This window comes from Pyrgilauda ruficollis, unplaced genomic scaffold, assembly GCF_017590135.1.
Source record: "Pyrgilauda ruficollis isolate IOZ18807 unplaced genomic scaffold, ASM1759013v1 scaffold25, whole genome shotgun sequence".
Classification (NCBI taxonomy): domain Eukaryota; kingdom Metazoa; phylum Chordata; class Aves; order Passeriformes; family Passeridae; genus Pyrgilauda; species Pyrgilauda ruficollis.
Genome location: NW_024523822.1, coordinates 7,722,557 through 7,736,822, shown reverse-complemented (window position 1 = coordinate 7,736,822; position 14,266 = coordinate 7,722,557). Strand labels below are relative to the sequence as shown.

The following is a 14,266-nucleotide window of genomic DNA, read 5'->3' as shown; positions in this document are numbered from 1 at the left end:
ATATCTTAGATGGAAACCTTTGACTCTTTCCAAGAATATCACAATGTGTATTTCCTACTGAAATTCCCTTTTTATTCTCTGGAAGGGGAGGAGTGACTAACCTTAATGAAGTCACTGCTTTTTGCAAAATTGTTATTATTCTCAGTGATATCTAGTATATGTGTACATCAAGATCTTTCTTTGGATCCTGCTCATTTGATAATAAATACTTCACAGAAAGGAAGGGTTAATTAACTTAGGAGTAATGAAAACTGAGAGTTATCCCTACTGATTCAGTAGTACACATAGTCCCCCTTAAAAAATTTTCCATCAAGGATGATCATTCATTGGTGATCACATCTGCAGAAGCTGTACATTCTTAGTAGAAGCAAATTCCTCAAAAAATCTCAAATTGTTCAAACCTGAAAAGTCAAATTCTGGACACCAACAATAGGATTTGCAGACAAATTAGCATCAAATTCATTAATTACCCAGACAATCTTTTCCTGTTCAAGAAATGTAGAGAAACGAAGTTCTGCATAGACCAAATATAATTAATATACATTGAACATTTCTTGTACAACAGTAACAAATTTAAAAGTTAAGTGCCAAGTATGCAACTGAAAAAGAAAAATAAAAACCAGAAATGTTAATAATGTGCCTTAAAATTCCGATTAATACTGCTAATTATTGCAGCGATATGAATAGCATGTATTCAAGTTTTGTTGCTAAAAGGTACAAATGAATAGGAATAAAGTGGAGAAGAAAAACTCCTATAAAAGACAAGACAGTGAACCCATGTATGCTGTATTTTGAAAATAGTTGAAGAGAGAATATGAAATCTTTAAATGTCAACAACAGTGCTCATAATAAATGTTTATCTCTTAAGCCAAAGAGAGTCAGTGAGGAGGTAGGAAAAAAAATGTCAAAGATGTATCATTGCCTCCAAACAGCAATCACCCCAGCCTTTGCAGATAAGTTATTAACAGACAAAAATCCTAAACACCAATGCAAGAAATTTAATAAGCGGCATAGAAATATTTTGAAGTTTTAAATAACAAAAAATAGACTTTGCATTTATTACAAAATACAATATTAGACTTGACATACAAAGAATTTCACCAGAATGAAAGCTCTGGCAGCTACTTTCCTGGTAAAGAATATCTTGGGCTGTCAAGGAACTTCAACCTAATAGGAAATAGTAACAACAGCTGTTGACACTAAGCATTAATATTTTGGATTAGAATATATGGTAGGAAAGAATCAGGGATGAAAGAAGTTACCAGAGGTCACAGATTTTCTGTCTCAGGATATAGTCTAATATATAGCAGAGAAATATATCCTTTATTCGAATACAAGTAAAAGTCAAGAGAGTCAGCTAAGGTTATTAGGTGAATGTTAGATATAGAAATCTGGGCCAGAACATAAAAACTTACCTAAATAACCAGTATTATCTGCATTTTCAAAACAATTTGGTTTCAAAAAGCAGGTTCCTAAAATGGTATATGGGTGGCCAAATTATGCTGGAGACAAATTATATTGAGACCTTCAAATACTCCTATACTGAAATCATGAAGCCATAAGTAAAGGAAACATTTCTGAAGAGTAAGCACAGAGTGAATATTCTTCAAAACCTCATGTTATCCCAGGCCTAAAAAACCTCAAAACCTTTTTTGTGTGTCTTGCATGAAGCTACATGAAGAAAGTTCCACAAACTGTCACCTATTTTGCATCTCAAAACAGGCTTATCCTGGAAGCCAATAGCTTTTTGAAGGTAATAAGAGGAAGGTATGCTAGAGCTGTCTTAAAATGACAAGAAAGAGTAGGCTATTGGAGAAAAGCATTGTGGCAGCCTGTGGCAGATTTGAGGCCAAGGGTTGACTTGGATTCATTTCCATGGTACTTCAATTTGTGTTTGAAATTAAGCATGCATCTAAGTGCTTGCCTGAAGAGAATACCTAACCAATAATGTAATTTTTAATCCAGATTTCACTAGGGCTTTTTGCAGTGGAAACCAGAAGACAGTATTTTCTCAGAATGGAGCACAGAATGAAAAGTTTACAAAAATAGGTACATAGGCTGGTAAAAGAGATTGTAATAGAACTATTTACCACATATAAACAGAGAAGACTGAGATATTTACAGAGTAATAGAGAGGGAAGTATGTTTTGTGCTAAAGAATTACTGTACCATATTTCCACACACTCTCTTTTGAGCTGTAATTCTTGGGAGTGATATTTATTTCCGCATTGCCCGCAGTGAAAATTACAGGCACATAGTGGATGGGTTCCTAAAGTGGCTAAACTGTCCTTAAAGTCACCTTTCCAAAAAAGGAGTTGAAATTTCTCCTCACATCACCATCAAGTCAAGTGAAAAAACATCAAGAAATTGTCCTCTTTCAAGTTTTTCTGTGCACAACTTCTGTCTGAAGAGGAGCTACTGAGTTTGTCCACCTCTGTTTTTTTAATGGCCGCATATGTCATGCCAGTACACTGCAGGCCACCTACATGGATCTTGAATAAAACATCGGGTGTGTTGTTTCAAAATGGAAAATTACTTTCTGTGTGAAACTGTTTGGAACAATCTTCCCAAGACACCATTCATTATCCGTAAAGGCCTACAAACATGTCATTTATGTGTGCTTTCTCATCTACCACTCATACAGGAGAACATCATTGTGTATAGCTAAAGTGGATACTCATTTATATTGAATTTTGCTTTGGTCTTTGTCAAAAACAAAGAGGTAAATGTGAATTGCTGAATTCATACTCACCAACACAACTCTTTCCATTTACATCAAGCTCATACCCTTCATAACACTGACAGACGTAGGAGCCAGGTGTGTTCACACAAATCTGCTCACAGGCATGTTTCTCCACAGCACAGAGGTCCTGAGCTACAACATATAATTGCAGGAGTATGAAATTCTTTGACCTTCTACAATGCACAGGTAGACTACAGATCAAAATAAATTTCAGGAAGCTATGGACAGCTCTTTAGAGATGAGCTCATTTTGACACAGATCATGCCCACGTTCTGTCAAACAGTGAAAGACAATAGGATCATTCACTCAAAACTGAGGCACTGATTCCTTCAGCTGATGGCAAAGACTATTAATGGACCAATGGTGCCCAGTAGAGTTCCTTTATGTATGCTTCCCTGAAAAGTTTAAAGGGCACTCTTCAGGGATTTTTTTTTAAAAAGAAAACTAATTGTCTTTATTTGTGTATTTTTGGTATTTTATTTTGCATAACCAGATAAATGGCAATGAGGTTGGAAAGGGAAAGAAAAGGAAACACAACAATAAAAAATGTGGTGATATTTAATTTCTGAGTTTTAGAATTTTTCATTTTTACGCAAAATACCATAGCGTGTTACCCGTCCCATGCAAAAGATCTCAAAAAAATTACCATGACAAATGAGGTCAGTTCAGCACCTAGCCAAATAAAGCACACTGGGCTTTCTTTTCAACAGACTAAAGCTTTATGAGAACCCCAAGTTTCCCCAGCGAAAGCTCTGGAAAGCAGAGCACTTTGTGTCGCTCAAAGACTGTTCAACACATAATGGTCATTTACAGCTACAAAATAGGCTTTTGGAACATGTTTGAGGAAATCAGCCAAGCAAAAACAAATTTTCTTTTATAGCTGTCTGCTTCATATCAAGCGGCATGATGAACAGCATAAACAGTCGCTTAACTCTTTTGTTCCAGTGTAAACACCCACAAATAGATAATTTTCCAGCTTGTTTCAGCTACATTCCTCTTTTGTATTATTTTGTTTATTAATGTAAGATTTGAACATCTCTAGAGAAGAATGGGAGAGATTAGTTAAACAAACAAATACAGCATAATAAGTAAAGAATACCCATTATCTGACACAAATACTCTTCTCTAGAAAAGTTAGACCACAGTGCAGGAAAGGAGTATATGACCATAATAATTAAAGAAATGTAAGAATATTTTTAGTTTAAAAAAAACCCCATTTCCCAGCATGAAGTGAAGTTGCCAGTTCATTGCTGATTTAAGCCATTTGGTTAAGGGCTTTAAAGAACTGAGTACTGGTAGCATATACTCTCACAGCATTAAAAAGAAACAAGGGAACAGAAGAATAAAAACTGAGTCTAACAAAAGAATGAAAAAAGAGTATAATATTAGCTACATAGCATTCATCTTTTCTGCACTGGTTAATTCAGAAAGTATTAAATTATGTATGTAAAGAAACTATTTGTTCATTGAAGAGCTGCCAATACAACCAAACCTTAGATAAATACATCTGGTTTATGTTGATCGTGTATTGTACTTAACATAAACATGATGAAGATTTATTTTACTTAAATGTCAAGTGAGGAATCCACTGTCTCTGTGCACTTGTGGGCAATTAACAGCTAGTGAAGGTGATTAAAATACTCCCAGACTGTGGATTTTTCTTTCACTGTGGTTCTCCTACCTCCAGAACTAAGCTGACTCCTTTGTCCAGGCTTGGCTCCCCATCCTCATGAATTCTGTTACATCTCTGTGGGGGTTTTAGACATAATCGTTTGACCTCTCTAGACTGATAGTGCATCATCTCTTTTCTTCACCAATGATTTGCACCATCCTAGCACATTTAAGGCCAGTTTGATGACTCTCAGATTTCCACTGCTAATTGCTAAAATTAATTTATAATTTGGCGATGTAAAAAAACCAAAGGCTACAAACACATTGAAGGACAAATTTCCCTTTCATATTGATCAAACTACAATCTGGTATCATCTGATTGATGATCAAAGCAGGTCAATCAAAGAAATCATGTGAGAGGTAAGTGGGGAAAACTAATAGATATCATAGCTAAAAAAGAAGGTAAAGCAATGCAGCAAAGGGCTTTGAAAAATGGTAGAGAGGGAGCATATTGAGGGCTACTGTGCATGGGTCACCAGCAGAAAAATTACACACAATTCCAAAACTCTTGGAAATTAACCTGTATTTGAAGCAGTGCAGTGCCCAAGTGTTGAACTACTGGCTGAGAAAAACTATGGAAATGTAATAGAGTAAAAAGAAGAAGAGACAATAAAGAAAGAATTTTTCATACTTGTAATTAAAATTTTTTAAAATTTATTCACATACCTTCACTGTTTCATTGGGGCTTAGTATTTGATATAAAACAGCTCTAAGCAAGAGAGACTAAGAATCCACTAATCTCAAGATACATAGTAGTTTTATGGCACTCTCCTGAGATACAGAACATCAAACACAACATAGGACTTGAGCCTGCAGTCTTCATCTTAGTGCTAAATTATTGATTGTAAGAGGTACATTCTATGCTCTCATGATGACTGTCTCCCACAGTTTCTTGAAAAGACATTTTCCAAAATTTTTCTTCTGGCTACAATAAGTTTAGCAGCTTTAATTTGAATCCATTCACTTTCATGTGAATCTGTACACTGCTGTGTGATAAAAATTGGAATTTTTACCATGCACATTTTCCACAAGTGATTAAAGACAGCATTACATAATTTCTTTAAAATAAGGTGGACACAGAAATAAATTTGGCATATCCCTCTGATGTAAACTGCTGTTAATTACTAGGAAATAAGTTAAAATGGACTAACAAAATAATGATCACAAAAATCAAAATTAAAGGGAAATAAAGTTTGTTATTATAAACTATACAGCCAGTTACTCAAAACTGAAAAAGTCAACACTTTTAAAGAGAGGAATGAGAGCATAAGCAAAACTTCTGAAACCATTCTTTGAAAGGTTGCAAACCCTTATATTTCCACTAGCAGTTAGAAAGAGCTTTTCAGAATGTCAGGTTATTTCACAGTTTTCTAGTATGGGGTTTATTGCACCATTCTGTACCTTTTAGTACTGTTGCTAGCTGGACAAGTCAATAAAGTATCTAAATTCACTTCATTTGAGATGATAAAGTTATTGATTTCGTTGTTTTTAATTGCTGAACTTCAAATACCAATAAAATTCAAATGTAATTTCATATAGTTACAGTGTACCTCTGCAGAGTTGTGTATAAAATTCAGCTGGATGTATTTCAGAGAGATTTGTAAGAACTTCACTTAAAGCAAGAAAAATAATTACAACTTCACCTTTCTAGACACTTTCTGATGATTATCATTAATTATGTACTGACCTCAGCTCTTTATGAGCCCAACAGAAAGAGAAGCAATGTTAAACACTTTTTGGGAGTATGAAAGAGAAAAGAAAGATAACATACTGCTGCAAGTCTTCTGGTCAGCATTCAGAATATACCCTTGTTTACATCTGCACGAGTAGGAGCCAGGGGTGTTTATGCAGAAGTGATCACAGCGATGCTCAACTATACTGCACATATGAGGCACTGAAACAAAAAAGGAAAACATTATTAGCTGCTGGTCTTAATTACTTGTGGTCACAACTGAAAAAAAACTGAAAAAAAAAATGGTGTAGAAAATTTTAGTGAAGTAACTCAGAAATTTCAAATTAAGTATTGCTAGTAAAGACAAAAATGAGAGCTTAAGAAAATAAAAATACACAAGGGAGTATCTGAAAAAACTAATAATTTGGTGGTCCTATGAAGACAATAAAACAAACCTATTATAATCAACTTTAGAAAATAAGTGAAATTTAAGTGTAAGCTGATTTAGAGGACATTCAATTTCTTGCATTAAGAAAATCACCACACAGCATCCAATAGTAAAGAAGAATTATTAAAAAACAACTTAATGAAGAGACTATTTTGCTTACTTAGTTATTAATGTTGAGGAACATGTAAATAATACATGATGACACTGAGGACACGTATCTCCAAGATTCATTATGCAGGAGCTGAGTTGAGCTACCCTCCAGATTGTAAGTCTTTCTGAGTCTGTCTTTGTTCTGTTTGCATTTTATGTCTCTAATAGCAAGTATTAAAATGCAGCAGATAGACAATGAAAGAGAAAAAGAATGGAGGCCCATTCAGTCAAATTCATTGTTGAACTATTTTTCTCAAGCAGCATTCGGGGATTAAGAAATCTCAATATTTTCTTTCCAGTGCAGCATTGCTTGTATGTAATCTCTATAATATATAGATGAATTACTTCTCAGATAATTTTGTGTGGAAAATTATCTATTTTTCTCAACAGCAATTAGGGATTGATGTGTTCCTTAACGCGGTAGGTCGACAAAGCTCAAAATTTATGGAATAGATATTGACAGTAATCTTCTAGAAGCCACAACAGAAGCCTGCAAAGTACCTTAACCGGGTAGGTGTAGTACTTGTGGAAAAAACTCACATGTGATTTTAACATATATACTATGTATCTGTTCTTTGGCATGGTTACTAGAGTTAGGTATTTATTGCTAGCACACATGCCACCACAATTCCCTAATCTCTTAATCAGCTTCTTGGATCTCACAAATTTCTCCCATAATAAATCTTCTCAAGTACTTTTATTTATGTGAACACAGACCTACTTTGACTTCTTGTCTTGTCATCTTTCTGTCATTCTGAAAATGAAAGCATTCAATGACAGGAGTCCAGTAACTCACATTCCTTCTGAGAGTACATTGTTGCTGTCTGTTACCAATCTTCCCTCCATCACACAAGTACAGTGTACATATTTTGAAGTGTTTCTGTTGCTCCCATTTCAAAACAGTGATACTCTGGTCATTAGTCTGATTTCAGTGGTGGAGTCTGCTCTCTGAATGATTTCTGCAACCTCATCTGTTGCAAGAGGTGTTTGGTGATCACAGGAAGGGACTGAAGTAGTAGAAAGGGTGATCTCATAGTAAAGGAATCTGAACTTGAGCCTTGTGAATTAGATCTTTTCTTTGTATCACAGGGTCCTTATTTGATTTTGGGCAAGACAATAATATCAGTATCTTCAAGGAAACATTAATCCTTCATACTGTAACTGTTCAGATAGAGACACCTGAATCTGGATTTGCAAGAATGCAAGTGATGGCTGTAGAGCTGTGAATGACATGTTGTATTAGTCCAAAAATGTTACGTGCCTGAAAATCACACCAGGGATTGCACTGAGTCAAATATTTAAAGTTAGTGGGTGGTTTCGACAAACTTAACCCTGTTTCTGTGGCTCCATTCCTGTAATGTAAAATAGGGATGACACTGCTATTTACTTTACAGGAATATAATAAAGACTTTATTTGCCCTTGACTGCTCCATCCCAAGTTCTGTCTTTCTCACACTTCATCTGATCTCCATCTCCTTTCCTGGATTCTGTTCCCATTTCCACTGACATTCTTCTGAGTTTTCAACTCTTGTCTTATTCTTCATGCCTCTGATCCCTCAGGATACTCTTTGCTTCTGTTTTACCTTGGCAACTAGTAATGAAAAGGGGTCCTGGCTTCAGCTGGTGTTTCTGACAACCCCAAACCTTTAACAGTTAGGGACAGGAACTGTAGGGAACCTCTGACTTAACAGAATAGAGCACATCCTGTTTACAGGGATTCTTCTGAGAATATAGGTCCTGGGTACTTAGTAGTCTCCCCCATCCAGTAGTAATAGTGGTTAATTTGGCTTATATTTTGTTTTCCCCACAGAGTTTCACCATTTGGCCATGGTTTTCTCTTGTCATCGCAGGAACCATGAAGACACATTTCCACAGACATAAGGGTGATTCAGACACAAGGACAGCTCAGGGGCCAAGGTCTTTTCCCACAGCATGAAGCACAGCAGACAGCATTCCAGAAGACTGGACTAGAAGGGTGCCTTCAATTGCTTTAGCAAAGAAACAAGGTGTCCAGATGTTCCACTCAGCTACAATGATACTGCCTCTGGGTCCACACCTGGGAGGACTTAAACTAACCACATTCCTGGAGGAATGTAGGTGCTCTAGGAAGCAGAGGCTATGATTACTGTCTTGAAATTCATCAAGATGAATGCTGCTTCACAATCAAGAGCAAATAAAATGTTATGGATCCTATCTCCAATTTAGTACCTTATGTTGAAATCCGTATGAATCTAACAGCTTAAATTCTCTGCTGAACCTGAGTCTGTAAACATGTCTTAGGATCTCACTTTGAATTCTCAGCCCAGCAAATCCTGTGGAGGCATTCCCTGGAAGGAGGAGGCAACTGCTACCCTTGTCACCTCCATAGTCCTCCATCAGCAGTGGGCGGGGGGGATGGCTTTACTGAGGAACACATAATTTTGAATAAAAGTGAGCTAAAATACTTTAATGAATTTGTTGGACACTGCCCAGTCAGAAAAAAGTCCCAACCAAGTAAATGGTATTTGTACTGGATTTGTTTCTAAAACACAATCTAAAAAAATCAGCATTTGCTGTTCATTCCATTTAAACCCTCAATCCATGATTAGTTTACTCTTGGTTTTTAAATATACCCTACTATGCCAGCTAATAATACAGCAAGGAAGAAATGGGAAAAAATCTATTATCTGATGAATGTCTGCACTGGTGCTTTGTGCTGAGACAGTTCAGCTGCTCTTTGAAACAATTTTGGAAAAGATCAAGAAAGGAAAATTTTCCAGACTATCCTTACAATAAGCTGCAGTCCATTTCTGGCAAAAGCATCCCTAGACATGAGTGACCATTTAATCTTACCATGCATTCTTTTTCTGAATTCTAGTGAAAATACATCAGCTTAATGCCAAATTTGTATGAAATACTTTCCTATTTATCTCAGGAATAAATAAAAAAGTCTACTAAGCACACAGATTAAAATAAAATTAATTACAAATGCCATAATATTTGCAAAAGGTAATTCCTTATCAGGGAATTACAGATGGAAGTGATATCTCTGCTGTAAGTTATTGCCTATTAAAATATTTACCTTATTGTATGAATGAATAATGTCACTGTAACGGCTTTTCCTAACTTCCTGTATTAAAAATAGAATACAAAACCTGCTAAGTCTGTGTTTCACTTCAGTCACAAGGCATATACAGAAATGATTCTTTGCATATAATTAGTATGTAACCTTTGAAAGAGAAATCCAAGGATTCTCAAGACTATTTAAATAACTGAAAGACTGTTCAGCAGTTTAAAGTTTCACTACTAAGGGAGATCACACTTAAAAAGAAGAGATGAAAAAACTTATCTAATATTCAAATAGCAGAGATCATAAATTTATTGCTATTATGCAATAGGAAAATCATGATACGTGTGTTTGCCTAACTGCTTATGACCACAAGCAATTAAATCACATTTTACGGCACTTAACAGTAGCATGAGTTTTCCCCACATGTGTGACCGCTATTCTGGATGTTGTTTGGCTAATCTCTCTTCAATACATAAGTTCTAACAGATAAGGTTTCATGTAAAAAAAAAAGTTTAATTATAATGCATATTTTTTCTGTTTCACTTTCATCTATATATTCAAATCTATAGATAAAAATCTTACCACAAAGTTTAGTCTGGAAGGCAGAGGTCAGTGTTTCAATCTGACTGAAATTAGCAACAAGAAACACATGTTCTTCATGTGGCTCACTCCCAATGGACTTCAGAGTGTTCATATCCACTCTTCCCACTCCAATAGCAAAAATTAGGATTCCTGAGTTACGTGCTTTAGCAGCAATCTCTGCCACAGGATCTTGAGGTCTCCCATCTGTCACTATCATGATAATTCGGGGCACATTCTGCCTCAGAGGTCGAGCCCCCTCTGTCTCTGAAAATGCAATGTTCACTGCATACTGCAGAGCCAGTCCAGTCATGGTGCCAGTGGCCAGGTGCATCATCCTCTTCACGGCTCTTTCGATGTCCTGCTTCCGCCTGAAGGTCTTCAGTGAAAACTCCTGTTTGACGGTGCTGCCGTACTGAATCAGACCCACGTGCGTGGCATCAGGGCTGATGTCCAGAAACTGCAAGATGGTCAAAATGAACTCCTTCACTTTTTCAAAGTCATAATGACTCACACTGCGAGAGCTGTCAATGATGAAAACAAGGTCCAGACGTTTGTTGTTGCAAGAGTTTTCTACAAGGAAAATGAAAAAAAAATAAACAACTTTACAATTTCAAAAGAACAGGTTCAGATTTACTGTCTAAACAAACATTCTGACAAGTGCTGTGAAAATTCAGGAAAAATAGGACATACCACAATTAAGACTACTTGGGGCAATATAAATTTGTTCTCCAGTAAATAACAAAGACTGCCTGATACTTGATCATTATATGGGGGTTTTTTTATATGTGTGTGTGAGGTTAAGTGCCCAGAATGCTTAATGCCAGCGGAATGGTGAGATAGAATCACACAGAGACTGGGTTGGAAAGGACATTAAAGATTATGTAGTTTAACTCCCCCGCCATAAGCAGGGACACCTTCCACTAGACCAGGTTTCTCAAAGCCCCATCCAACCTGGCCTTAAACACTGTCAGGGATGGGACATTCACAACTTCTCTGGGCAACCTGTTTGAGTAAAGAATTTCTTCCCTATATCTAATCTAAACCTGACCTCTTTTAGTTTATTAGTTCATTCCTTCCTGTCCTACCACTACATGCCCTTGTCAAATGTCACTCTTCAGGTACTTGTGCGTTACCCTGTTGTGTCATTGTTGAGATTTTGACCTCATTTCCCATGCAAGGGTGGAAATCCTCTCTGAACGACAGTTAACTATTTAAGTGGGCTGCACTGTGATGCTTTGTGTGGCAGGGCCTGAGAATTTAGAAATCTAATACTCTGACAAGGATATAATACTGTGACAGAATATAAGTGTTTCATTAAAAACACAGACAACAACACAAAGAAATACATGTCAAAAGCATCTGTTAATTGCACTGACTGATAAGAGATGTGAAGGGACTGATTTTTCAAGGAAGTTGGCGCTAAGCAGCACTTTGCATGTACAAAGTACTGTTCTCAATTATGTCAATTGCAGCTGGGAATGCTTAGCAGTTCTACAAATCAAATGTCAAGATTTCAAACATCTAATTAATACCCATCTGGGGAAAGTTTCATGTATTGGACTAGCTCAGCATCACAGAGAAATTATATGGTTGCATCAGAGAGAAAATCCTGTTGTCTGCAGTGGCACTCTACTCAGCCAAAAAAACACTCATACTGAACACTCCCTGAAATCCGTGTCAGCTATCAGAAGCCTTTTTTCCCAAGAGTCACTGAAACAGAAATATTACAGACAGAGTATGTCTATATCTGACTATGGCACAGATGGGCAGGCCAATCTATGAGGGATAGCAGCAGAAGTGAAGGCTGGCTGTCTTCTAGGCACCCTAAGAGCTTTCTGGGACTGTGGGTATATCCTCTGGTTTCTGCTCAGCATACCTTTCTGAAAGAATATAAGAAATATGAGACACATGCATGAGTTGCATGATGAGAATAGATAGAGACTGACCCTTCAAAGGAAGCCAGCACATGACAGGCTTGAGGTAAGCCTGTGAGTTGAGCTATCAGACTTGCCACAGAAGAAGACAGCACATGGAAAACTATTAAAAGGACGTTGATGGGATGCTGATGATAAGAAATCAACAGAGGTTTAATGTGTATACTAAAGACTCCTCCAAATTAGGAAATCCCTGTGTCACAAAAGCATTTCAGTTCAGGGAATAACTGCAGGTTGCATTTTCTTCTCCTTAAATTATTCCACATACATCTAGTTTTGACCTCTGTCAAAGACAGAATATAGGGTCAGATATACCTATGGCTTCAGTCATTGTGTCCGCTCCTCTTCTTAAATTCCTGTGGCTATGAATAAACCTGTGAAGTAGTTAGTTGTGTTTGTATACTTGGCTTGAAAGATTAAAGATGGAAAGAATGCTCATCAGACTGCAGTGGCATCCTCATTTTACTAAGATGATACACCCCTAATCAGTAGTTTCCTGTATTGCCAAACGCAATTCAATTCCCAGCGCACTGTCGTCCATCTTGTACAGTGAATGAGGCAGAGGTTTGGTGGAAAAGTAGTGTCTGACTGTACAATCAAAGGTCATGCCACACTGCACTAGTACAAGTGGGCCAATCAAAGACTCAATTGGAAAAACGTCTCCCTGTAGACTGTCCTTGAAACAAATTTGCTTGTGACTGCTGACGAACACTCACCAGGCACTTCTGCCAAGGCAGGGGGTGAGAAAGATGCTTGTTTTCACTCGTTAACTCAGAAGCCTCTTTCATAGATTACCAAGAACATTTTTTGGCATAGAATAAAATGCTCTTTAATGACAATAAAAATGACTGCCTGGATTTATTCATGTGCAGTCTACAGTACAGCTTTATTCATAAGCGTAGGAATATGCTCGGGTTGCTTATTCTTTCAAAATCAGAGCAGGTTGAATATAAGCCAAGCTGAGCAGAAACAAAATTCCAGTTCTAATGGGATACAGATATCCTCACATAACTATTTTCCACCTTATTATCTTAATTAACTTATATATAAAAAATTACAAATTATCTTTACTAATATAACATGAATGATTCCAGCAATACAAAGATAATGCCTTAGCATTTCTTATTATGATTTCTTAGCCTTATGATTTGTGGGAGCAGACCAAGAGGAAAGAAGGATAATTACAGAAAAAAAAGGTTAAGAATATGTGTGTGCATATGAGGGGAAGGACAGATAAGAGAGAAGGGTAAAATGGATGCTATTTTATTTCCCTTAAATTTCAGCATTGATTCACTAAAGATAAATCATGCTTGACCAGCACTGCCTTCTCAATTGCTCAGTTGCCTTCTATGATGAAACCTCTGCCTGGATGGATGAGAGCAGAGCAGTGGATATTGTCTACCTTGTTCAGCAAGGCTTTCAATGCTGTCTCTTACAAAATCCTCTCAGGCAAACTCAGGACGTGTGGACTGTGTGAGTGGACAGAGAGGTGGTTTGAGAACTGGCTGAACAGCAGATCCCTTGGGGGTTGCACAAGGTCTAGTTAGAGGCCTGTCACTATGGTGGTAGTACTGATCCCCAAGGATCAGTACTGGTCCCAGTATTGTTTAACTTTTCACCAATAACTTGGGTGAAGGGGCAGAGGCCTCCTCAGCAAGTTCCCTGCAACACAAAGCTGGGAGGAGCGGCCGATACCCCAGAGTGCTGTGCAGCCCTTGAGAATGACCTCGGCAGGCTGCAGAGATGGGCAGAGAGGAACCATCTGAAAATCAACAGAGGTGAATGCAGGGTCCTGCACCTGGGGAGGAACAACCTGCACCAGTACAGGACAGGGGTGACCTGCTAGAAACAGCTCTGCAGAGAAAGATCTGGTGGACAACAAACTGTCCATGAGCCAGCAGTGCCCTTGTGGCCAATAAAGCCAAAGTGTCCTGGGGTGCGCTAGGAAGAGCATTGCCAGCAAGTCCAGGGAGGTGACACTGGATCTCTGCTCAGCCCAAGTGAGGTCACATCTGGA

The 14,266-nt window shown here is 37.4% G+C and overlaps 1 protein-coding gene across 2 annotated transcripts in view; it reads right to left on the bottom strand.

The window, feature by feature from the left end:
* Positions 1-14,266, bottom strand: part of MATN2 (matrilin 2) — a 68,321-nt gene that overhangs the window by 33,736 nt on the left and 20,319 nt on the right. For both annotated transcript variants that reach the window (XM_041470910.1, XM_041470911.1), the window contains exons 3-5: positions 10,316-10,885; positions 6,186-6,308; positions 2,753-2,875 (exon numbers count right to left, since the gene is read on the bottom strand). In XM_041470910.1, the coding sequence (XP_041326844.1) occupies positions 2,753-2,875; positions 6,186-6,308; positions 10,316-10,885 (816 nt within the window). The remainder of the gene's footprint in view (positions 1-2,752; positions 2,876-6,185; positions 6,309-10,315; positions 10,886-14,266) is intronic.